Source organism: Littorina saxatilis, linkage group LG6 (assembly GCF_037325665.1).
Source record: "Littorina saxatilis isolate snail1 linkage group LG6, US_GU_Lsax_2.0, whole genome shotgun sequence".
Classification (NCBI taxonomy): Eukaryota; Metazoa; Mollusca; class Gastropoda; order Littorinimorpha; family Littorinidae; genus Littorina; species Littorina saxatilis.
The window spans coordinates 15,383,426-15,409,630 of record NC_090250.1 but is presented as its reverse complement, the minus strand read 5'-3'; the positions used below and the strand labels follow the sequence as shown (position 1 = coordinate 15,409,630).

Sequence of the window (26,205 nt, the reverse complement as noted above, 5' to 3'; positions counted from 1 at the left end):
TCAGGTGACTGTTTGCGGTGTGCGTCGCGTCAGAGACTTTCAAGTACTCCATGTATACAGTCTCTGGTCTCGTAACGTGAATGGAGTTTAGATAGAACACACGCACTGAATATGTCAGTGCTCTTTTTGCCTGCCTCGCCAGTCATCTAAGTGAGGTATGTGTTCTTTGTAAATATGCACTTTGAGCTGAAAGACTGAAGCTGAAGCAATGACTGAAGCTATGATTTATCGTTATCGGAAGAAGCCAACTTTGTCTGTTGTGTGTGTGACTTCAATCCAGTTCGTTTCCTTTCAGGACCAAATGCTATGTATTGTCGTATTTAAGACGTTTCATTTGTTAACGTTTTATGTTGTTTATATTCCGTATAAATGCACTCGACTATTTATTTATTATCGTACAGCTATATTCCCTCATTCATTCATTCGTTCATTCGTTCGTACGTTCATTCATTCGATCATTCATTCAGCATTTAATTTAGCAATGCATTCAGCAATTCAATCATTCATCCAGCGATTCATTCTTTCAACCATTCGGTTCAATCAATGTAATCGCTGCAAAATCAGAAAGCACACAAAACGCTCATTCACATTTCTTCACTGAAACGTTTCCTTGTACACATTCTAAGAGAGCTTCAACCTAACCCAACATGAGAGCTTGAACAAAGTAATAAAGAATACAAAGGGCAGGTGTTTCAGTTGCAAAGTAAAGCCGGTTCAGTGTTGACCTGGACCCGTATTCTTGAAATAGCTGCAACTCATATACTGGCCCGGTATTCATGTTTGTTTAGCGGAAGGTCGGCAGCTACCAGTGTTGGTTATTTTTAGAATTGAAGATTCCCGATGCTTGCTCTTCTCTGCGCACGCGTTACCGGCGTTTTCGCCGGCGTGTCAGTTTCAAAGTCAATAGCAACAACCCAAACAAACTGAATGAAATAAAAACACGGGGAGACATTTTTTTTTAACCTCAGTTGCATGCAGGTGTACAGGGTATAATACCTAGTAAACGCCCACCCCCCAGTTTCGACCAGTGGAGTAGACAAGGAAAATAGATAAAGATTATTCAGTCTACTGTTATTGTTGATTTTCAATTGTTTCCTTTCCTTAGACAGTTTCGGGAATTACACAGAAAAAGGTTTCTAGAGTGGCTAGAGAATCGCAATACATTTTTGACTGGGAGAAAAAATAAGAAACGAAAGCTTCATGTTTGGTTTAAACATAAGATTATTTCAACAAATGTTACAATCATGACATGTATACAAAAGACACAGTTAACAGCAACAAACTAGAAGCTTATAGTGGTGTTCCTGCATGGATATTACAACGTAAGGCTGAACAATTTGTCTAAATAAACCAAATCTATTAATAACATAATAAACGTTGCATAATCATTACAAAGAAGGACAGTAAGAGGAAGGAAGGAGGGGAAGAAAATTAATAAAAAGAAGAGGGATGGGTAGGAGTTGTGCAGAAATTAAAGTTGTTGTCCGGTTTGTGGAGCATTGATTCTGGTTTGCCCAAAGCGGCCTGAACGTTCAATGAACGAGTGTACTATGGAAAAAATGTTCCCGTTCAAATCTAGAGAATACTGTCTGTCTCCATTTAGAAGGTGGGGGAGGTGAATACTGTGGTTAGGGAGGGTATGTATGGTTTCCTGACGTGCTTCGCGATAATTTGGACAATCTAATAGGAAGTGTTTTACGGTTTCGAACGGAAATCCGCAGTCGAGTCACAAGATGCATCTGTAGCAACGTGTCGTCTCACAAGATCGTTATTAAGATATAGCCTGAGCTTACAGTGAATTGTTTGTGATATGCGATCTCCAGAAAACCAATTACACGGCGGGCTTAAATCGTTTTTTGACAAAAAGTGCTTGAATTCACTAAGGGACTCACTAAGTTTTATGTAGTCTGGTAAAGAATTCCAGAGTTGTGTTGTACATGGGAGAAATGAGTTTTTGTATAATTCAGTGTTAAACGATGGAACTTTCCTATCTAAAGGTCTGCGCTGGCGATATGGGTTATTAGTTTATATTTATGGTGGCAATATCGCAAGTACGTAGTTTGGCACCTTACGGTGTATAATCTTGTGAAATAATATCAATTTTTGACGTTTACGCCTCTCTAAAAGTGAAATAAAGCCTGACTCGTCGTACAGTTGTTGATGGCTTGTACTGCGGACTGCTCCAACAATGGTCTTCATCTTCAAAGCTTCATCTTTGGCGGGAAGTGATGTCTGAAGAGGTTGATTCACGGGTGTGTGTGTGTGTGTGTGTGTGTGTGTGTGTGTGTGTGTGTGTGTGTGTGTGTGTGTTAGTGTGTGTTAGTGTGCGTGTATGTGTGTGTGTATGTGTGTGTGTATGTGTGTGTGTGTGTGTGTGTGTGTGAGGGAGAGAGAGAGGGAGAGAGAGAGAGAGAGAGAGAGAGAGAGAGAGAGAGAGAGAGGGGGGGGGGAGATTTGTGCAATAACGCATCCTTTGAACACTTCTATTTGTTTGTTTGTTTGTTTGTTTGCTTAACGCCCAGCCGACCACGAAGGGCCATATCAGGGCGGTGCTGCTTTGACATATAACTTATTCAAATTATTCTGACACCGGACCAACCAGTCCTAGCACTAACCCCATAATGCCAGACGCCAGGCGGAGCAGCCACTAGATTGCCAATTTGAAAGTCTTAGGTATGACCCGGCCGGGGTTCGAACCCACGACCTCCCGATCACGGGGCGGACGCCTTACCACTAAGCCAACCGTGCAGGTAACACTTCTATGACAAATGACCAAAATATCGTTTTTCTAGCTAAGGAACCGCTCCTGCCAAGGGCATAGTACCTAGTAAACGCCCACCCCCCACTTTTGGGCAAAATTGGTGCATAGGGCGGGTAGGCGTATACAAGGCAGTTAACGGTAATATCATATTAACCAACATTTAAAAAAAAAACTTATTCTCGCCTAAAATTAATTCTTAAAATCAATTTTGATATTACAATGTACTCTCTTGCACACGAAGAAAATAAACAAAAACAAACAAATGACAAAGAGAAGAAAAAAAATGTAAGGCCTGATGGAAATTTGAAATTGACTCAATCGCGCATCAGGCGAATTCGATAACCGTTCGGCTACGGAATCAGACGCCAAATACTGGACACTGTAATGCATTAAACAAGACGCTAGCACGCTTTCGCAACTCGCCGTTATGATCGAGCATCGGTTGAAATCTTTCGCGAGCAGAATCTCGTATTTGACCGCAATGCATTGGTGCTTAAATGACACCAATGTGTGTCCACGAGGGACATAAATCTACGAACAATATTTGAACAAGATTTATTCAAACTTAACGGTTTTAATAACGTATGAAATAGGTGACATGGACAGTGTTGGTGAAGTTACTGACAGGTAGTGACTTTACAGGAGGGGGATGGGTCCTCTAACTTTACAGCTCGGAGACAACCCGGTAAGGACTTACCGGTGTTTCATAAATAACACTTAGCAGTTGGCGGACTTATTGAGCGTTTTATTTCCTTGTTTTCACTACCTATTTTATTCATGTTTTTAATACTTAATTAGTGGAAGAATCTTTTGTAATGTATGTTTGATGGTGTATGCTTTTAATTAAGCGTTGCTGACTTTGAATGTAGATGTAAATGCTTGTATAACTGTGTTTTAATTTTAAATGTGTCAAGCACAAAGAGCATAATTGTAAAGTTATGATGTTGTACTATATAAATGCTCATTTATTATTATTATTATTAAGTGGTTTTACAGGCCAATATATGAGTTGCAGCCTTTTCAAGAATAAACCTTGTTCAAATATTGTTTGTAGAGAGGAACAAGCATGAGGAATCTCCTATTCTAAAAAATTAATAACCAATTCTGGTACCTGCCGACCTTCCGCCAGACACACATTAATACCGGGGGAAAATAAATAATTACTGGGCAGTAAAAATAAATACCGGGCGGTAGTTAAACGACAGTGGCTCTCTTGACAGTGGCCCATCGTCGCCCTGAAGTTCACGTATCAGAGCCAAAGTAGCAACATGGTGGTCCGGCTTTAGTTTGAGTTCAGTCACACTGGCCCTCGTGGCATTTACCAGTGCGATGTGCGTGTCAAAACCGGCCTCCACCAAAATTTCTGCCACCGTAGAAGGGAGCTGTTTTACCCACTTGTCAAACTTGAATTTGGAACTGTCTCTGTCAGTCATTTTGCACTGCTGCGTATAAAATTTTTGAAGTAAAAAGAACTGAGTAAAAATGTTCAAGTCAGCTTTGCTGGCAAAAAACTTTGCTGCTGCTACGCCGGTGTACAAAAGCTGACTGATGCTGCGCCGGTGTACAAAAGCTGACAATCACATATCTAGGCGTAGGAATATTTTACTCAATAGGCCCTACACACACAACTGCCACACGATACAGGACCCCTCTCACGTGCAGCCCGACCCATCCGCCGAACACGCTACTCCAAGGTGTAACCCATCCCGCAGAAGGGACCGACTGCACGAGAGAGCGAGCTGAGCGCACTCACACAAATTTAAACTTTATTTATTCTAAATAACACGAAAATAAATAATTACTGGGCAGTAAAAATAAATACCGGGCGGTAGTTAAACGACAGTTTGACTTTAAAGGACACAATGTTGCAGCTGTTTCAAGAATACAGGCCCTGTTTCGTGTATGGTGGTGTTTGTGACTTCTTGGTTTACTACTCAGCTTTTTTTGGCACATACAACCAGACACAAGCCGGAGAACACGAACGCACACACACACACACACACACACACACACCACACGCACACGCACACGCACACACACACAGTCAGTCACACACGCGCGCACGCACACACACACTGAATCACACCGTCACACTCAAGCAAGTAACGAACATATTTTTTGTATCAGTGTAGGATTCGTAAATACTTCGAGGATTTGGGCTGTTCTGCATAAACAAGTACAGTGCCCCCAAAACTCAAGTCAACACAGACAAGCAGTGAATCCAGTGATACGAAGGCAGTATACTGTAGTAAAACTTTGATGGTATTTCGCGATCACACATTCAAGGTCATCCAATTTGGTCCCCATTGGCATTGTGCATTGCTTTCAGTAGGCGTGCACCTATGCCGCTAGCCTGGTACAGGCGCGAAAAACACACTCAGAAAAGCAGGTAGGTGTGTGTGTGTGTGTGTGTGTGTGTGTGTGTGTGTGGTGTGTATGTGTGTGTGTGTGTGTGTGTGTGTGTGAATACGAATATGAATACGATTAAACTTGATGTGTGTGTGTGTGTGTGTGTGTGTATGCGATATGTGTGTGTGTGTGAGTGTGTGTATGTGTGCGTGTGTGTCACGGTGTGTGTGTGTGTTTGTCTGTCTGTGTGTGTCAGTCTGTAGGCCTATGTGTGCGTCCGTCAGTCCTTGCTTGCGTGTGTGAGCCCGCGCGTGTGTCAGTGTGTATATATGTGTGTGTGTGTGTGTGTGGCTGGCTGGCTGGCGGCAATACTGGTTTACAGAACATATGTAGCTAACACGATCATTGTTCGGTGATTTCACATCGCCGAATCCCGTTGTAAATCTGCTATTACATAAATTAAGGCCTCAGTGGCGAGAAGTGTAACCTGAATGTGAGACGGACATTAACCTTGTAGGCTAACCACGTGTAAGAACGAACATTCAACTGGCTTATATACTAGCCAGACAACGCGAGTACAAGGTCAACGAACAGTCTTGTAACCTGATATCAGCTGATGATGTGAACAGAATGCTTGCATTGCTTTTTTCTTCTATGTCTGCTTTTTCGTTTATTTCATGTGTGTGTGTGTGTGTGTGTGTGTGTGTGTGTGTGTGTGTGTGTGTGTGTGTTGAAAACACATTTTAACAGCACTTGTAATTCCTGCTTTGTCATTGCAAATGCGGTTGTCAGCTGTTTCACAGCATGTTATCAGTGGGTAATCAACATATACTGTTGTAGCTGGTGAAGGCACAGGCACACAATTAAATGCTGTTAATAAACAATGTTCCGGTTGCAACTCTGACGGGTGTGTATTGGTTGTTGAACAAGTTGTTTATCTTCAAACAGTGAGGCATGCTTTCCCAAGTGACATTGTAGGCCACTCACCTGCTTGTCTCGTGTTTTCGAACATCGTCCATTTTGCCCATGGGGCATTTGTCAATCAAATAAGAAAAGAAATACAAAAAGTAAGAAAGAAAGAAAGAACAAGTCGCGTAAGGCGAAATTACTACATTTAGTCAAGCTGTGGAACTTACAGAATGAAACTGAACGCACTGCATTTTTTCACAATGACCGTAGTCCGCCGCTCGTGCAAAAGGCAGTGAAACTTTATTTTTTCTTTATTTGGTGTTTAACGTCGTTTTCAACCACGATGGTTATATCGCGACGGGGAAAGGGGGGAGATGGGATAGAGCCACTTGTCAATTGTTTCTTGTTCACAAAAGCACTAATCAAAAATTTGCTCCAGGGGCTTGCAACGTAGTACAATGTATTACCTTACTGGGAGAATGCAAGTTTCCAGTACAAAGGACTTAACATTTCTTACATACTGCTTGACTAAAATCTTTACAAACATTGACTATATTCTATACAAGAAACACTTAACAAGGGTAAAAGGAGAAACAGAATCCGTTAGTCGCCTCTTACGACATGCTGGGGAGCATCGGATAAATTCTTCCCCCTAACTGACGAGCCTGTTTAGCGCGGTAGCGGTTGCGCTGTGCTGCATAGCACGCTTTACTGTACCTCTCTTCGTTTTAACGTTCTGAGCGTGTTTTTAATCCAAACATATCATATCTATATGTTTTTGGAATCAGGAACCGACAAGGAATAAGATGAAATTGTTTTTAAAACGATTTCGGAAATTTAATTTTAATCATAATTTTTATATTTTTAATTTTCAGAGCTTGTTTTTAATCCGAATATAACATATTTATATGTTTTTTGAATCAGAACATGATGAAGAATAAAATAAAAGTAATTTTAGATCGTTTTATAAAAAAATAATTTTAATTACAATTTTCAGATTTTTAATGACCAAAGTCATTAATTAATTTTTAAGCCTCCATGCTGAAATGCAATACCGAAGTCCGGCCTTCGTCGAAGATTGCTTGGCCAAAATTTTAATCAATTTTATTGAAAAATAAAGGTGTGACATTGCCGCCTTAACTTTTACAAAAAGCCGGATATGACGTCATAAAAGACATTTATCGAAAAAAGGGAAAAATAATCTGGGGATATCATACCCAGGAACTCTCATGTAAAATTTCATAAAGATCGGTCCAGTAGTTTACTCTGAATCGCTCTACACACACACGCCCAGACACACACACAGACACATATACACCACGACCCTCGTCTCGATTCCCCCTCTATGTTAAAACATTTAGTAAAAACTTGACTAAAATTTTGTAAACAAGTCGCGTAAGGCGAAATTACTACATTTAGTCAAGCTGTGGAACTCACAGAATGAAACTGAACGCACTGCATTTTTTCACAATGACAGTAGTCCGCCGCTCGTGCAAAACGCAGTGAAACTGACGAGCCTGTTTAGCGCGGTAGTGGTTTCGCTGTGCTGGGGATATCATACCCAGGAACTCTCATGTCAAATGTCATAAAGGTCGGTCCAGTAGTTTACTCTGAATCGCTCTACACACACACACGCACAGACAGACACACAGACACACACACACACACATACACACACACACACACACACACACTCACACACACACACACACACACACACACACACACACACACACACACACACACACACATTCACCACGACCCTCGTCTCGATTCCCCCTCTATGTAAAAACGAAAGAAATATCGTAAGCAAAGTTAGTTAAACCTTGAACGGTCATCAGTTATGAACTTTTAACTGTGTGTGTGACTGCATGAAGATTGTCTGTTTACAACTGACATGTCGCGTTTGATGCAAAGATATCTCCCCTTCCCGGTTTAACTGCTTAACCTACTTACTGCTTAATAATAATAATAATAATAATAATAATGATAGTAATTATAATAACTGGACATTTTTAAGTACCTAACCTATGGCTCTAGGCCCTTTACAAAAGAACATATACAGAATAGAACAATTAAATGTACAACCTACATACAACAATTAACCATATGGACAAAAATCACCACATGTACTGTTCACACAATATTCATACACTCTTCAAAAAAAGTTAAGGATCGGTTGAAAAAACGGATCTAATTATAAAAAAATTGCCAAAAAATTAAACATCGACATAATAATTAAAAGATTAATGTGTTTGAAATAACAAATGAACAATGAGTCTTGACCTAGAAATTTGTTTGGCAGGCAGAGTTATTTCCCTTTGTGGGACTTCTCAAAAGCTTCTGCATTTTGGAAGAAAAAGGGTGTTTTTTGTAGCCCCATGAAATTTGCGGAACGCATGCCAGGGCAAAAGGTTGTGATGCACGTGCTACAACAGGGTCCTGGCTATGAACATCGCTCACCAGCTTGTGTTTAAAGGTTGACACGCTGACACAATTATGCACAGTAGCAACATGCCCCCACGAAGAAAACTGAGCGATTTGGATAGAGGAAGGGCAATAGGATGGCTACAAGACGGTGTTGCTGCCAGGCAGTGGCCCAGAGGCTTGCAGTGGCTCCCTCTGTCATCATCAGACTAAAACAGAGATTCCAAGCAACTGGAAGAGTGCAGGAGCGACAACGTTCTGGTCGGCCCAGAGTCACCACACAAAGAGAGGATCGCTTCATTCAGAGGCAGGCCATGCAACAAAGAATGGCTACGGCAAACAACATTTGGCAACGCCTACAAGCTACCACCAACACTGTTGTTAGTGGTCAGATGATCCGAAATCGCTTACACAACTTTGGCTTGATTCAATATCAAAGGAATATATGATTTGGGCATTTAAAAAATTTGGTTTTGGTGGACATTTTTTAAATTGGGTAAAAGTATTAATGAATAATACCACAAGTTGTATTAATTACGTTGGTTGGATTTCCGAGGAATTCGACGTATTAACCGGGATCCGTCAGGGGTGTAATTTTTCTCCGATGGCCTTCGTCCTTGGCCTTGAACTCCTAGCCATTAAAATCCGCAGTGATCAGACCATAAAAGGACTGAATTTTCCATCATTTGATCGAGAGAGAAATATGGAATATGTGTTAAAACTGGCAATGTATGCAGACGACGTAACACTGTTTCTCAAAGACAAACACGACCTGCAACAGGTATTATTGATAGTAAAACAGTTCTCGTATATTTCAAATTTAAATTTGAATCAAAATAAAACCGAAGCAATGTGGTTGGGATCCATGAAGAACAGCCCAGAACAATGTTGTAATATAAAATGGACAAAACAGTTAAAGATTTTGGGTATTATATTTAGGAATGATATTGTTGCTTCTGACATTGAAGAAAACTGGTCAAAACGTGTTGATAGAATTGAAAGAATTGTTGGAATGTGGTCAAGAAGAAATTTAAGTATTAGCGGTAAATTGTGCATAATTAAAACATTTTTGATATCCCAGTTTGTATACGTTTTTCAGGCACTCTCTGCTCCGACAAAAGTGCTTGACAGACTGAACACTATCCTCTTTAAATTTCTGTGGAAACGCAAGTATTCAAACACTAAAGCTTTTAAGAAGGTTAAACGAACAGTTTTGTGTGATAAATTAGAAATGGGCGGTATTAACATGATAAACATGCATGATATGCAGACATCCTTTTTGTTATGCTGGGCAGCTAGGCTACAGCAAACAGATTTTCAAAATTGGAAATTAGTTCCAAGACATTATTATGACGTTCTTGGAAGTCGTCTGTGTTGTTTTCAATCAACTGCCACCCCGAGACAGTTTGTAGGCCTGATGAGAATAAAATCGAAATTTTGGCAACATGTTTTAAAAAAATGGATTGAGAATAGACATTTGTTTTTTGTAGAAAAAGAACGATTTATTGATCAATGTTTGTGGAATAATGCAGGTATTGTTTTTAAAAAGAATGTTTTGTGTTTTGAAAATTGGATTAAAGCTGATGTGAATGTTGTACGTGATATATGGATAGACGGTAATATTGTCCCGTATGAACAGATTTGTACCACTGTTGGTTATAGCGCCACACGGCTTTTTGAGTATAATGCTTTGCACACGGCCCTCCGCGCGCGTGCGCTGCGAGAGGACACAGCCAACGGAAACGCGAGCGACGAATCTGGGCCCTGTCTACAAGACCTGTTAAAAAAACCTTCCCCCAAACAGTTCCGCGCTATTTTAACAAATGCAAAAGCAAGCGTACCCTGCTCTGTAAAATTCTGGTTACATAAATATAATATTTCCTTTGACGAGAAATATTGGCTCTTGGCAATTAAATGTACTAGCGAGGAAAGATTAAAGTTGCTTCAATGGAAAATATTGCATAATATTTACCCCACAAACATTTTACTCCACAAGATGAAGTTGAAAGAAAATAATTTGTGTAGTCTCTGTAACGAAATAGATTATATTGAGCACTTTTATTGGAAATGTAGAAAAATGAGGTTATTTTGGGAACATGTTATTAGATGTATTTTTGTTAATACGAAAGAAAATGTTATATTAACAGAACATGATGTATTGTTTGGTTATTTACCAGGAATGCATACCCCAACAAACAAAATTATAAATCATATTTTGTTGATAGCAAAAATGTGTATCAGCAAGTTTAGATATGGTAGGCCTATTGATTTAAATATAATGTTTAATTGCGAATTAGGGTTGAGACGTTTGAGTATTTTGTAAATGAAAATGATTAAGTATATGTGCATATGCATATGTGTGAGTGGATTCATGATTATGTTGATGTCGCAAATTTTGACACCGCAGACACAACCGCATAGATTAATACATTCTTGTCCATTTATGTATTGTAAGAATTCGCGCCAAAAGTAAATGTTAAATGTGCTGTGCCACAAATTAATGTACAGTTAAACATACAGATACCAAGTGTGTTATATAATGTTATTGTTTATCGATTAAAAGGGCACGCTTAAGCGTCTTCCCAAAAGTAAAAAAAAAACAAAAAAAAACGTTGGCTTGCGTGCAAGGCGTCCAGTCCGAGGAACAACCCTGACTGCTAATCTCCGAGCAGCTCGCCGAGCCTGGTGCACTCAACATGTGAGGTGGCAACGTCAGCAGTGGGCTCAGGTGTTGTTTACAGATGAGTCCCGCTTTTGCTTGGAACCTGCTGATGGTCGCATCCGAGTGTGGAGGCGTCGCGGAGAGCGCTTCGCAGAAGGCGCTGTTCTGGAACGACAGCGTTTTGGCGGAGGCTCTGTGATGGTCTGGGGAGGGATCAGCACACGTCTAAGGACACCTCTGTACCATGTAGTGGGCAACTTGACCGGTGTCCGCTACCAGAATGAGATCCTGCAACCCCTGGTCGTTCCAGCCCTCCAAGCGATCGGCCCTCGTGCGATTCTTCAGGATGCACAACGCACCTCCCCATCGCTCTGCAGCTGTAAACACCTTCATCCAGCAGGCCAGGGTCAACAGGATGCTGTGGCCAGCCAACAGCCCGGACCTGAACCCCATAGAGCACATGTGGGACGAGCTTTGTCGTCGGGTACAGCAACATCACCCTCCTCCTGCCAATCTGGGTCAACTGCTGCAATGGCTCCAGCAGGAGTGGAATGGAGTTCCCAGAGCATTCATATGCAACCTGATCCACTCCATGCGCCAACGATGTGTTCAATGCCTGGCACACAACGGAGGGCACACGCGTTATTGACACTGATTCACATTGTTGTGAATTCCATTTTCGAGGGTTGTCACGTTTGACACACTCTAGCTAAATTGTCGCTGCCGCGTTCGATCTTTGCTTTGCTTGTCATTACTCCTTGGTTGTTCAATTATATAATTGTAAAAAAATGAAAGAATTCGGTCTTGTCTGTTTTGTGTGGAGTGCTTGTAAAAAAGTGATCCTTAACTTTTTTTGAAGAGTGTATATGCTATACACACTATATATATATACATACACACATACCCAGCGAACACTTTCAACAATCATGCCAACTTTGTGGGAGAGGAGTACGTGCAGAAATGGAATGGAAAAGACATTAGACCGGGTTGGTGTAATATTGTGTGAAAAAGAAAGTTTTCAACTGTGTATTTAAAAGAGCTGAGAGAGGTGCAGTGTCTAACAGAGAAAGGAAGAGAGTTCCAGACTGATCTCATGTAGCCCGCCAATGACGGGCGCTGCACCAGCTGCCTCCATCTGTGTCGGTTGTGGGCAGTCCGGCTTCTGGGTTTGCCGCAAAGTTTTTCCTGGTCCAACCTGCATTACGTGTACGTGTGTCCATCTTTTTCTTTGTTTTCACTCTATCCCCTTCCACCGCACCCTTCACTGGAGTACGGTCTTGGAGGTCAATGTCACAAGAATAGGCGAGCTCTTCTCCCACACACAATCTTCTTCTTCTTCTTCTTCTGCGTTCGTGGGCTGAAACTCCCACGTACACTCGTGTTTTTGCACGAGTGGAATTGTACGTGTATAACGCCATTTAGACAGCCATACGTCGCCGCTTTCGGAGGAAGCATGCTGGATATTTTCGTGTTTCTATAACCCACCGAACTCTGACATGGATAACAGGATCTTTTCCGTGCGCACTTGGTCTTGTGCTTGCGTGTACATACGAAGGGGGTTAAGTCACTAGCAGGTCTGCACATAAGTTGACCTGGGAGATCGGAAAAATCTCCACTCTTAACCCACCAGGCGGCAGCGACCGGGATTCGAACTCACGACCTCCCGTCCCACACACAATCAACTGATGACCGTACACGGTTTTATCAACTCTTGTCACATCAATGATAATCTTGTTGCATGATTCAGTGGTGATAAATGACCAGTTTAAACTTCTTTCTCAAGAAAACACACATATGTCTTTGCAGAAATGGACGCTCAAGTAGAACAGGGAATGCCGGATAGAAAAGACAACGTTTCCAACAAACAACTCTCCACCTCCGATGAGAATAGAGTTCAGGAAGTGACGTCAGACCAGTCATGCGCAGACGCGGAGAGTAACAATGACGGAGTGCCTTATGACAGAGGCTGGGCCTGGGTTATAGTATTTGGTAAGTTCCTGCTAGCCTGTCCTTTGTTATTAAACGAGATAAATATTATTTATTGGGCGAAGTCGACTTCGTGAAGTCTACTCCACGAAGCTCGTTGCACGAAGCGTTGGCACAAAATTGTTGGCAAAAAGAATTCGGGAAGTCTTCGCTGAATCAAGTTCAGACTAAATTACGGACATCCTTTAAACGCGGAGTTCTTTTGAACAAAAATCAGCGTTGAAGCGTCGTGCAGCCAACTTCGCGAAGTATTTTGAGGCTTTACACGCACAATCTGTAAACCCTTAACACTGACTTAATACTGATGAGCCAGGGAACAAGTCTTGCAAAACAAAAAATACTCGCTGCTCATAGCTTGTTGTCCTTAACCAGGGCTCCCCACGGACGCCCCTCTTAGTGCGTCCCGGGACCCCCACTTTCAATTTTCAGAGGGTCCATGGACCCCACTGCAGAATTTTAGCGGGTCCTAATTAAAGGTCCATTGCTTTTAACCTTCTTTTCTGCGCGCGTGAAATTGACATTGTTGCTTGCGCGAGACGTATACAGTCTGAAACCGTTACGTGCCTCAGGTACACAATAGTGGATCCATGGAAGATTGCAGTCTGAAAATGGTATACAGTACGACCGATAAAGAAAATTCAGTGCGTCCCAGGACCCGCTCTTTTGAAGTCTAGTGCGTCCTGGGACCCCCTCCATACATTTCTAGTACGTGTTTTCGGCTTCTAGTACGTATAGGACGCAGGGACGCGCGCTATGGGGAGCCCTGTTAATCCAACTCTCGAAGATCAGACTCAACGGAGTGATATCGTGATACCAACTCTTAATTATCAGAATGATTTGACAAGGCGGTACTCAACTCTAACAAAAACAAAAACATTATAATAATTATTAAAAAAATTAACGAGTCGATACACAAATCTCAACGAACACACGTGACTGCGTAATTGATTGTTTTTGTTCCTTCCAGGTAGCTTTATTAATTTCGGCCTTCTGTCGGGCTACGTTAAATCTACCGGCGTCTTCTTCGTGGAGCTGTTAGACTATTTCCAGTCAACCAACACACACACATCGCTGCTGTTCGCCGTCAAAGGAGCTTTGTGCAGCATCGGTGGTAAGGAGTGCTTTACAATAGTGAATTAAGAAGTTTTGAGTCTGATGCTCAGTGTCTGTCCCTTGCAGTGTTACCAGAGCATGGTTGATGAAACTGTGACTACCCCTTCACCCCTATCAATGCCCCCCCCCCTTCCACGAAATTAATAAAAACACCACCAACACCAACAGCAAATCAGTCTCTAAATCGGTAACTAAACTCACCGTTTTGAGTTAGTTCAGTTATTTATTTCCTCGATTGGCTTTATACATCTCTAAGGGCACTCCAATGTTTCAATATCTGCACAATGCCATTTTACTTATGAAAGCAGTACAAACACAAACACAACACAACACAACACAAACACAACTGCCAACACAAATTTGCCCAGGCACGCGATACAGCACTCCACTTGACATTTTACCAACGTCGACTTGCATCCCGCTTTCTGGCAAAATGCCAACTTTTGTCGTTGAATTAATTTCATGTGACACAGATGTCAAGGTAATAAATCAATTAAGCAACAACAACAAAATCCTACGCTGCACAGGAAACAGTTAGGATGTTAATTTTTGTTGGTTTTGCAAGCGGATATATGCCATTGGCATAATCCTATGTTAAATCCTGTAAAGGTCTGAGGAAATTACGATGACCGCTTAAACTAGACCGAATTCATCTTTGTAAAAACATGAACAATAACAATAATGAGCATTTCATCAGCAAATGAAACATATTCAAAGAGATTGTAGAAATTCACTTTTTCTTGTCCCAGGTCTGTTTGTAATGAACGTTCTGGTTGGTCGTCTGGGCTGCCGGAAGACGGTTCTGATTGGCGGGGCGTGCCTGTCACTCAGCGCCATCTTGGCTTCATTAGCCAATGACCTTACCCTTCTGATTCTCCTTCAGGCAGTGCTGCTGGGTAAGCGTCTCTAGTTTACAATAATGAATTCGGGCGTGAGGGTCTAACTAACAACAACACACTAATACGCACTATTGCACGCAAACGGGATGACAGAGAGAGAGAGAGAGAGAGAGAGAGAGAGAGAGAGAGAGAGAGAGAGAGAGAGAGAGAGAGAGAGAGAGAGAGAGAGAGAGAGAGAGAGAGAGAGAGAGAGAGAGAGACAATGACAATGACAATGACAAATCTTTATTTTTCGAGGGTGACAAGAATAAGCATAGATATGCTTTTTTGCATCTGGCCCTCGCCCTAAAGAGGGACTAAACTATTTTACTATAACTATGACTAGGGAAAAAAAAAAGAAAAAAAAAGGTTACATAAAAACATTAATGGTAGAACATATAAGTTTATGTACATGAAGCGCATTATGTAGAAGCATTGTAGATCATAAGGTAGTGTTCAAAATTGGGTGTAAAGCAATGAAGATAAACGGAAAGTAACCCAACAATACATTAGCTCAGCAAAACAATGTATTACAGAGCCAAATCTTCGTGATTTTGTCACAATAAACCATAATTCCGATAATGAACAACTGTATACAAAGAGAACATACCAATCAAGTTTATTTGTTCATAGAGTTCATTAAATGGAAAGAATATTTGATTCTAAAAGAATCCGTGTTGGTGGATTGCCGCAGGGCGTCCAGAAGAGCGTTCCAGAGGAGAGAGAGAGAGAGAGAGAGAGAGAGAGAGAGAGAGAGAGAGAGAGAGAGAGAGAGAGAGAGAGAGAGAGAAACGGACGGACGGACGGACGGACGGAAGGACAGACAGGCAGACAAACAGACAGACAGGCAGGCTGTGACAGACAGACAGAAAACAGTCAGAGGCTGAAACGGACAAAGACTGACTGACAGACACGCGCACATCCGATATATCCAGGCGGGCTAGCAAAACAAACATGCACGCCTGCTCACACAAAAGGAAAAAACCAGTATTAATGAAGCAGGACGTGAGACAACCATCAACCTCACCATAGATAATGAGCAAACACTCAGTACTGGACCGTCACGGTGACGTCATCAAACGCGTCACCGGGTGACGTATTCATACCTTTAAGGTAGTTCACTGGACCCGTTAAATATAATTTGGTTTCTCCCAAAAGTTGGTTATTTTTTAAGTTCGATCTGTCTGCTATGCATTCAGCATAAAACAAATATAGGGTAGTGGGTTCGTTTCGGAGCTATGAGTCTCGGAAGACAGTGCCCGTTTTGAATTTTGGACCGAAAAATCGAAAAATGGGTATGTTTTGAAAACGGCCAATTACACAAACATCTGCATAGGAATAGTCATTTAAAAAATATCACCCAAAGCAGCAATGGGCAGGTAACGAAGTGCACTGGTAAACGAAAATGTTGCGCATACTCAAACTTTGTGACGTCACGTCGTTTGCCAGAGTTTATTTTAAATTTGTTCCTCATGTTGAGGTATTTTATTGCTGGTAGCCTGGAAATAAATTACGATTTGATGAGATGGGTTGTAAACGCAAGAGCGATCAAAACGGCATTAAAAAAACCCAAAAAAACGACAGGTTGGTGGTGTTTTTAGGGGGGGTTCACTCCCTTGATTAACCCCACCCTTTGCACTATTACTGTCCAGTGTGCCTCAGAAAAATATGTGTCACGATAATGTAAAGGGCTGTTGTCCGATCATTTGTCTCAGATATATGAGCCAACTAAATTATGTTTTTAAAAACCACTGTTACATATGACCTCTGTTGAAAGTCAAAGGTCACCGCAACTTTGAAAGGCCACAAGTCCGATTCAAATGTAATAAAAACGCCAATCATAAGGTGGAGGTCACTTGTTTGATACAAGTGTAATAATAAAAATTAATAATCAAGGCTTGGTTTATAATTTTGCTTAATAGTGCGTACTGTTATTTGTTACGGTTTGAAGGCTGGGACTTTTTGAGGGTGGAATTAAAGCAATTTTTCGCCTTATGGGCCCCTTATGCCTCGAAGGACTTCAATTATTGTATTATCTGCTGCCAGCGTACAGTAGAAAGAGGGCTGCATACACAAGACACTTGTTCTTAATACTACTGGCTGTTATTCTAGTTCAAACACCGGTTTTAACATGTGGTATTCTGATGCAATCACGCTGTAAGCATCACGGGTTGGGAGACACTCTCTTACCTGCTACCGGAGCTTCAATGTTAGCTTTGGTGATTATTACGATGTCACTGGCAAAGAGAACGGCTTTGTACCGATTTCATTAGATGCCCACGTGTTTTTGACCTCGTGGTTGGGAGGCGTGTCGCATTGTTTTTATTTCTGGCGGTGTCGTCATTTTCTGACGTCATTCACTTACGCTGCCTGAAAAATGTGACGTTTGTTCTATTTACGTCATTCGAATGTTCGACGTGTTCTTCTTCTTCTGCGTTCCCTGTTCGATGTGTTCGAATTCCCAGCCTGCCAGGAAAAAATGGCGACACAACTCAGTGGCTTCCCTTTGTGTATGAAGAGTAATGTCCCTGTCTCCATTTGACCTGCCTTAACAGGGCTTGGTGACGTCATGGTGTTATCGCCCGCAGAAGTTCTGATTGCGGCCTACTTCAAAAGACGCCGCTCCCTGGCCATTGCTATTGGCAAATGCGGAGCCAGCATCGGAAGCATGACCATACCCCCTCTCGTCGTCTACCTACTCTCCAAGTTTGGATTAAAAGGTTAGTACTAAACGCCCAGTCACATTATTCTGACACCGGACCAACCAGTCCTAGCACTAACCCCATAATGCCAGACGCCAGGCGGAGCAGCCACTAGATTGCCAATTTTAAAGTATTAGGTATGACCCGGCCGGGGTTCGAACCCACGACCTCCCGCTCACTGGGCGGACACCTTACCACTAGGGCACCGTGTTGCGGTAAGGCGCCTTGGTAGAGTTGTGCCTCTGAAAGTGATAGCTCCAACAATCAGCATAATTTAGTTATCTGTGTCTTTTGGCGAAGAAAACACATTTTTCAGTCGCCATATTTGTCTTCATTTGCTTGTCACTTTCGTTCTCAAAATTGCCGCGCCGATGTTTTCCTTCCGAACCCAATGTAAATAAAAACCCATCGGTACAGTTCATTTGTAACTTGTGTGGTAATTAATTCAAATGTTATGCTTAAAAGAGTAAGTTATGCAAATTCAGAGGCTTCCTTTGCAGAAGAAAAACGTCCCTGAATTTACAACGCTTAAAGGCACAGTGCGCCTCCCGTAAACCATCACAGATACTGTCAGTCTTTTACAAACATTACAAACACCCTTCCATTTGAACGCTCACCAAACGGGAACATCCTAGGTGCCCTACGTAAAGAGCGAGCAATTTTCAAAGAATTAATTTTGCGGATTGTGTCAGAGACAATCGGACCGTGGTGCGTTTTGGCGCTAGACCTAACTTTTAAAATTTGAATAATAAATTGACAGCTTGTTACACAAACATTCTTAAATCATAAAATAAATCTTTTTTCATCAAGACAAGATCAGTACAATTCGAAGTTTTGAAAGTTTGAAAAAAAAGCCCGGAAGCAGGGTCACGCAAGGTCGTGGTTCTCGTAGCAGACGACGGTTTATGTCTATCGCCAGTTCCTCTGAACAGTCAAAAGCCATCGCGAGAGTTCTTGTGAATCACAGCCGTTTGTTTCGTGCATAGTCAGAGGTACATAATAACGCCCGTCGCGATATAACCTTGAACGGTTGAAAACGACGTTAAACACCAAATAAAGACATAATAACGTGCTATTGCAGATAAGCTCACAGCGAGTCGCATTCAAATTACTAACTGACGACTGCATTGTGAAAAAGGGAAACTGGATCACACGGGTTCACGATGGCTCAGGGGTAAGATAAACCACACAAAAATAAATTCTTTGAAAATTGCTCGCTCTTCAAGGCCCGTCCATACACTCCCGTCCGACCCTGTCCACATTTGAGTTATGCTCAAAACGGCCCACGCGGGAGCGCCGTAGCGTGCCATGATCGCGAAGCGTTATTTGCAGAAGAATAGCGCGTGTTCTAATTTCTATGACACAGGCATAGAACGACGGAAATTTGACCAATCAGAGCAAACCAGAGCGATGACGTCAGCTGCTCGCGGCGCGGCAGTCGAATGCATCTCTCTGACTGAACCTTCTTGTCAGCTCACTGATACCGCGTTGTGAAAAAAATCGTCGATGTGTGGCCACTCGGCAAATTCCGCGCGACGCACAAAACGGCATGCGGTGCATAGAGCGTAAAACGGCGTCCAAATGTGGTCCCCGCTTTACGGAGGGCACCTAGGATGTTCTCAAGCGGTGAGTGTTTAAATGAAAGGGTGTTTGTACTGTGTGTAAAAGCCTGACAGTATCTGTGATGGTTTACGGGAGGCTTACTATGCCTTTAAAGTACAACATAACCTTGATCTGTTTTGCAGGCGCTTTTCTCCTGACGGGTGGTATTTGCCTGCACTGCTTCCCAAGTGCTCTTCTGTTTCGTCCTACGTCCTATTTCAGCATCTCTAAACGTCGATCCCGGAGAGCAAAACTAGACCAGGTGGTCGGCGAGGAGACTGTGAAGCTCATTCCTTTTGGAAATAACCAGGAAGTACCTGTTGATAAACTACCTGGAAATATGGAGGAAGATAGCCATGTGTTTCAGAAGGTTCGACACAATGACGAAAAGGGTCTTCTCTCGTTGTTAGAATCGGACAATACGTCGAAGAAAATGAATGGTGGTAGCCGCCCCATGGCTGATAGTGACGGTTTTATAAATGACCAAGGCATCCAGAAACCAGCATTGAAACTGGAAAATGAGAATGAAGTTACTTCGGCAGAGGAGGATCAAAATTGTGAATACTCATTACAACACGAAGATCCACTACTTTCAAAACAATCTAACATAAGAAACATTGAGAATAACCAGAACGGCTCAGCCCCAAACGTAATTAGTAGAGTGGCAACACCAGGGCAAGACAGTGACTTCAGAGGAGTACAGCAAACCAGCGATGGTAAGACCCAGAGTACAGGTACTACGGCAGACTCAGAAAACGAAAAATCGGCTCAACATATTCAGCATAAATCCTGTACTCAGAAGGCTCTCGGCTGCCTCAAGTCTTGCGCTTTCACGCTTGATTTCTCGCTCTTTCGAAGTGCGAGTTTCAGACTCTTGTTCACTTGCTGCGCCCTGTTCCCAACAGTAAACATCGCAGTCCAGTACCTGCCCGTAGTAGCTCGCGAGAGCGGTATCTCAGAAACCAGAGTGGCCAATCTTCTGACCATCATCGGCGCCTTGGACCTCGTCTCTCGTCTGGGAAGCGGGGTGGTGGCGGACCGCAAGTTCATGCGCGTGTCCACAATGATCGCCATCACTTTCGTCATCCTGGGCGTGATGTATAACTGCGTGCGCTTCATGACGTCATTCTCCACCTTCGTGCTGTTCGCGGTGATCCAGGGCCTGCTAGGGAGCGTGGTGAACTGCATGATCCCCGTGCTGGTTGTGGATAGCGTGGGGCTGGACCACATGGCTAAAGGGATTGGTTTCTACCAGGTAGCTGCCGGCACGTTTCAAGCTGTAATCCATCCTGTGCTGGGTGAGTTAAAAAGAAAGATTAGATAAGATTAGATTATAATAGATCAGATCCCCGTGCTGGTTATGGATAGCGTAGGGTTGGAACACATGGCTAAAGGGATTGGTTTCTACCAGGTAGCTGCCGGCACGTTTCAAGCTGCAATCCATCCTGTGCTGGGTGAGTTAAAAAGAAAGATTAGATAAGATTAGATTATATTAGATCAGATCCCCGTGCTGGTGGTGGATAGCGTGGGGTTGGCGCACATGGCCAAACGTGGGACGTGTACGACCCGTACGTTTTACGTTGAATCCTTTAAAAAGTATCGGACGTACACGACCCACATCATCCAGACTGTGTAGACCAAAGCTGGCTGCCGGCACGTTCCAAGCAGCCATTCATCCCGTGTTAGGTGAATTGAACAGATATATCTGAGTTCCTTAAGTTGGATTAGATGTCATTAATATAGATTAGATTGAATTCGATTTAGATTAGATTCGTAAAGGGTGGTGGGTAGCACGGGTCTGCACTAGAGCATAATGGCCAATTGTATCGGCTTGACTAGCTCGCTGCAGGCACAATGATTTAAAGCTGATATATATCCTAAATTGCATCAGCTAAAGGCACAGTAAGCCCCCCGTAAACCATCACAGATACTGTCAGGCTTTTACACACAGTATAGTACAAACACCCTTTCATTTAAACACTCACCGCTTGAGAACATCTTAGGTGCCCTCCGTAAAGAGCGAGCAATTTTCAAAACATTTATTTTTGTGTGGTTTATCTTACCCCTGAGCCATCGTGAACCCGTGTGATCCAGTTTCCTTTTTTTCACAATGTAGTCGTCAGTTTGTGATTTCCAATGCGACTCGCTGTAAGCTTATCTGCAATAGCACGTTATTATGTACCTCTGAATCTAAACGCACCAAACGGCTGTGATTCACACGAACTCTAGCGATGGCTTTTGACTGTTCAGAGGAACTGGCGATAGGCATTACCGTCGTCTGCTACGAGAACCACGACCTTGCGTGACCCTGCTTCCGGGCTTTTCTTTTTTCAAACTTTTAAAACTTCGAATTGTACTGATCTTGTCTTGATGAAAAAAGAATTCTTTTATGATTTAAGAATGTTTGTGTAACAAGCTGTCAATTTATTATTTACATTTTAAAAGTTAGGTCTAGCGCCAAAACGCACCGTCCGATTTTGTTATTAGACAATCCGCAAAATTAGTTCTTTGAAAATTGCTCGCTCTTTACGTAGGGCACCTAGGATGTTCAAAAGCGGTGAGTGTGTAAATGAAAGGGTGTTTGTACTGTGTGTAAAACCCTGACAGTATCTGTGATTGTTTTACGGGAGGCGTACTGTGCCTTTAAAATAGACAAGAAAAAAAGAAATGAGAGAGAGAAAAAGTCAGTGAGCGATAGATACAGAGAGACGAGTGTGGGTGGGGGGGGGGGGGGGGGATGGGTAGAGAGAGAGAGGGAATGAGAGACAGAGAAAGAGATTCTAACAAGAGATAGAGAGAGAGAGAGCGAGTGTGTGTGTGTGTGTGTGTGTGTGTGTGTGTGTGTGTGTGTGTGTGTGTGTGTGTGTGTGTGTGTGTGTGTGTGTGTGTGTGTGTGTGTGTGAGAAAGAGAGAGAGAGAGAGAGAGTGAGAGTCTGATAGAGAAAGAGAGACGGAGAAAGAGACGAACAAAAGGACGGACAAGACTGGCAGACAGATAGATGTGCACATACATTCAGCCTTCAATATTCTTTTGCAGGTCAAATACGGGACGTAACAGGGTCTTACATCACCGTATACCACGTGCTGGGTGGTTTTGTTCTCCTCGCCGCCATTCTCCTGTGTCTGGACACACCTGTCAGGCGTCTTGACGCACGGCATGGCAAGGATCCCGAATAGTCAGTCGCCCAAGGACCACTTGGGTCAACCCGACGGGGTTGGGGTTGCCACCACACTTTTTTGACAGATATTAACAATAGACTTCTAAATCTAGAGTCCTAAGGCTATTCGTTATACCGCTTTTGAGAAAAACGTGCTTTTGTGTGCGTATTTTCCTTCTTTGGGCTTACTATTACCCTTTAGAGGGTTGGGTTCATTAAGGGGACATAGAAGTTGAACCGCTTGTCTGACATTCTTTAACGGCATATCATTGGAAAGGTACGGTAATCATACAGATTTTGACGTCAATTAAAATGACGTCACATTGTTCTTGTGTATGTAGTGATGACGTATTTTTGTTTCTTGAAAATATCGTTATCAGCAAAGTCCGCAGCTTTGGGTGTTTCATTTAAATCATTTAAAAATATGCAAGACATAAAATACAACTATACAGTTTTAATTGGAAGTAAGTTAAACATGTTATAGGGGAAGGGCCTCTAATATGGACCACTTTTTGTTTCACGCTGCTATATAACTAGCTTGTTTTCTTGCAAAGCAGTTTCATTTTGTGTTTGATAGTTGTTCTCTCTTTCGTAAATCTTGAAGTCTAATTAGAGAGAATTAGCTTTTGCAGTCATTTACTAAAGATCAAATACAGAAAAATTCACAACTGGTCCATATTAGGGGCCTGGGCGCTTAATATGGACCAGTGATGAGACCTTCGAGAATCACTGTAAAAATCCCCGTTTACTTCAAAATAACATGATACAACTTGCAACTTACCATGCAAGTCAGACTACTTGAAATATGCTTCAGATTTACAGGTTTGTGTTCGACGAGAACTTTATTTGAAACACAAGAGAAAACTTTAAAACAAAAATCAAAAACAGAGAGAAAATAATTGAAATTATCAACTTTCACGTAAAGAAGACTGTATAATTTGTATAAGTCTCGAGGGCTAGTTATAGGTCATTTTCAGCAAGCCTCACCATCCTTTATCTTTTCTTTTCTTCTATTTGTTGAAGGTGGTACATATTAGGGGACACAGAGATACTTCGAGTTTTTGCTATAATTGTTTTGGTGACAGAAACTCGGGGCCAACACTGCTAAAGTGTAGCGAATACAGCTGTCCTATAATGCAATTTTTGTGTGTTTATAGCTTTGTCTTTAGAGAACAAAATAGTCCATTTTAAGCGTCAAATTTAGAGTGAACGAAGCTAAAAGTGTAAAGAGAACAAACTCAAACGTGTAAAGAGAACAAACTCAAACTAAATGACGACAAAACTGAAGCCATGCGTTTTTCATACTCCACCCCTACCCATGCTAAGTCTATTTCAGAACTCCCACAGGCCATCTCTTTGAACAATATTGACATCAAGTTCTCGGATACATCCCGTGATCTCGGAGTCTTTTTTGACAAAGATCTTAGCATGAAACAGCATGTAGTCCAAACATGTAAAGCAGCGCGAATGGAGATCCGGCGTATAGGTTCCATTCGACAGTACCTTACCGAAGACGCAACCAAAAGACTAGTCTGTTCCGGCATACTCTCTAGATTAGACTACTGTAATTCACTGCTCGCTGAAAGTCCCAAATCTGTCACCAAGCCCCTGCAACTAGTCCAGAACGCTGCCGCTAGACTCGTGTTTCGAACACCTATGAAACAAAGCGTCACGCCTCTACTCAAACAGCTACATTGGCTTCCAGTGGAACAAAGAATTAAATACAAGATCTGCTGCATTTTCTATCAAATTGCCGCGGGCACGGCTCCACAGTACCTGTCCGATCTCGTGCAGAAAAACAATCCTGAAAGGGTTGTCCGTTCTGCCTCCCAAAATAAATTTGTCAAAGCTCCTAAGTATCAGAGGGACGATCATGGTGGCCGCTGTCTTTCAGTCGCAGCTGATCATATCTGGAACAAACTCCCCTTGTCTCTACGTCTCAGTCCATCTCTGCCTTCTTTCAAAGCAAATCTCAAGACTCACCTCTTCAGAGAAGCATTCTATGATGATGTAGTTGTCGCGACCCTGTAAATGTGCACTTTCGGATGAACAATGTTTACTGTGTGTGTGTGTGTGTGTGTGTGTGTGTGTGTGTGTGTGTGTGTGCGTGTGTGTGGACATGTGTGGGTGTGTGTGTGTGTGTGCATCATAATTGTTGTGTATACTGAGAGTTCGTTCCTGTAAGAGCCTCTGGATTTTTGTAACATTTATGTTTTGTTTTTGGTTTTTGTTGTAAAGTGTTTATGATTGTGTTCTATTCCGTCAATGGCGTCATTCTGGTAATGATGTTGTTATTGCTTTTGTAAAGCACTTTGTGTGTTCGAAAGCGCTATAGAAATCACCATTATTATTATTTATTATTAAACAAAAACAAAAGGGAGACAAAACTAACTGTTTTGTGCGTTGTCCGTCCGCAACTTTTTCGACATGTGCAAGTTATCAAGAGAGGATACATGCAGCAAATGAAACTGTTCTGAGCGCTCTTGCACCGTTAGTTTGTCAGAACGAAAGGTGGTCCATATTAAGAGCCAGTCCATATTAGGAGCCCTACCCCTATAATTTGCACCTGTACGTGTGACGTCACAAACATACACACCTTCCTAATCTCGACTGCACTGGTGCTTCGGATGGTCTGCTAAATGTTCATCTCGGGAAATCAATATTTCAGTAAAGGTTGTTATTGGGGGAAAATTCTTTGGGACGAATACCATTTTTCCTCATTCTTTTACGCATTTCTCCTGTTCAGCACTGTGCTTATTGGAAGCACACGTGCCAAATGCAAATGATCAGAGGTACCCGGCTTAACAGTTAATTAAGTGAGATCAAATGACAATAACGTTGCTGCAAATGATTCAAGTGATGACGTGTTTCAACGCTATTATCACACCAAAGCCAGTTTTTGTTTGTTTTAATGTATTGATGATTTTATCATTCCGACACTGGTATAAATTCAAAATTCATACTCAAAAATGTCATCGCGCCCGTTTATGCTCACCCGTTACCGCCGTCATTTTCAAACCAAATCACCATTTCCTCACAATCGAAACTGACATTTACGTCGTCACATCTAAAACATGGCAGTTTATCGTAATAATGCACTCTGTAGGCCAAGTTTAGTTATACACACACACGCACATACAAATACTCATTAACCATAGGGTTAAAGATTACCAGGTTAGTGCGTTTATGACAAGCGTGACAGATTTGCTGTGGCGATGCACCGTGCGGTTTAGACGTGTGTTTTTTCTGTGCTGTGTGAATCAGGACTTGGTGGTCGCAGTATCAAAAGTATGTGAAAAAAATAACATAAGGGTTACATCAAATCATGCATATATACAGGCGCCAATCCTTGTAAAAATTTATCTTATGTATTGTTCATAACTGCGTTATACTTTTCACAAATTAATCTTTGCTTAAGATTTCTACTAAATGTCTGAAAATGAGGGATCGTTTTGTTCATTTTGGAAATATATACGTGGTGTTTGGCACAAATTACTAGCACATCAAAAACTTTATCGGTGACTACAAAAAGAACCAGATCTTTAGAAACTTTGATATTGTCACAATGGGTGCAGTTCGCCTTTAACCAATTTACATATTCTATCCAAAAAGTCTGTACTTTATCACACTCCCAAAACATATGTATAAGGGTTTCTTC

General features: G+C 42.1%; 1 protein-coding gene across 2 annotated transcripts; it reads left to right on the top strand.

Moving 5' to 3' along the window:
• Window positions 1–26,205, top strand: LOC138968595 (monocarboxylate transporter 2-like). 2 transcript variants are annotated; one of them, XM_070341189.1, is made up of 7 exons: window positions 1–155; window positions 12,915–13,097; window positions 14,062–14,205; window positions 14,957–15,103; window positions 17,674–17,805; window positions 19,533–20,687; window positions 22,427–26,205. In XM_070341189.1, the coding sequence occupies exons 2-7, from the start codon at window positions 12,917–12,919 to the stop codon at window positions 22,564–22,566; spliced, it is 1,899 nt and encodes a 632-aa protein (XP_070197290.1). In that variant the 5' UTR covers window positions 1–155; window positions 12,915–12,916; the 3' UTR covers window positions 22,567–26,205. The 2 variants fall into 2 exon arrangements, with proteins under 2 accessions (XP_070197290.1, XP_070197289.1); XM_070341188.1 differs by having other exon boundaries at window positions 3–155; window positions 17,641–17,805.

Excerpts from the sequence above, each read along its gene's own strand:
- LOC138968595 (XM_070341188.1), top strand. The coding sequence starts at position 12,917 with ATGGACGCTCAAGTAGAACAGGGAATGCCGGATAGAAAAGACAACGTT. Across the intron at positions 14,206-14,956 it reads AGCTTTGTGCAGCATCGGTG|GTCTGTTTGTAATGAACGTT; the intron begins GTAAGGAGTGCT and ends TTCTTGTCCCAG. Across the intron at positions 17,806-19,532 it reads CTCCAAGTTTGGATTAAAAG|GCGCTTTTCTCCTGACGGGT; the intron begins GTTAGTACTAAA and ends TCTGTTTTGCAG.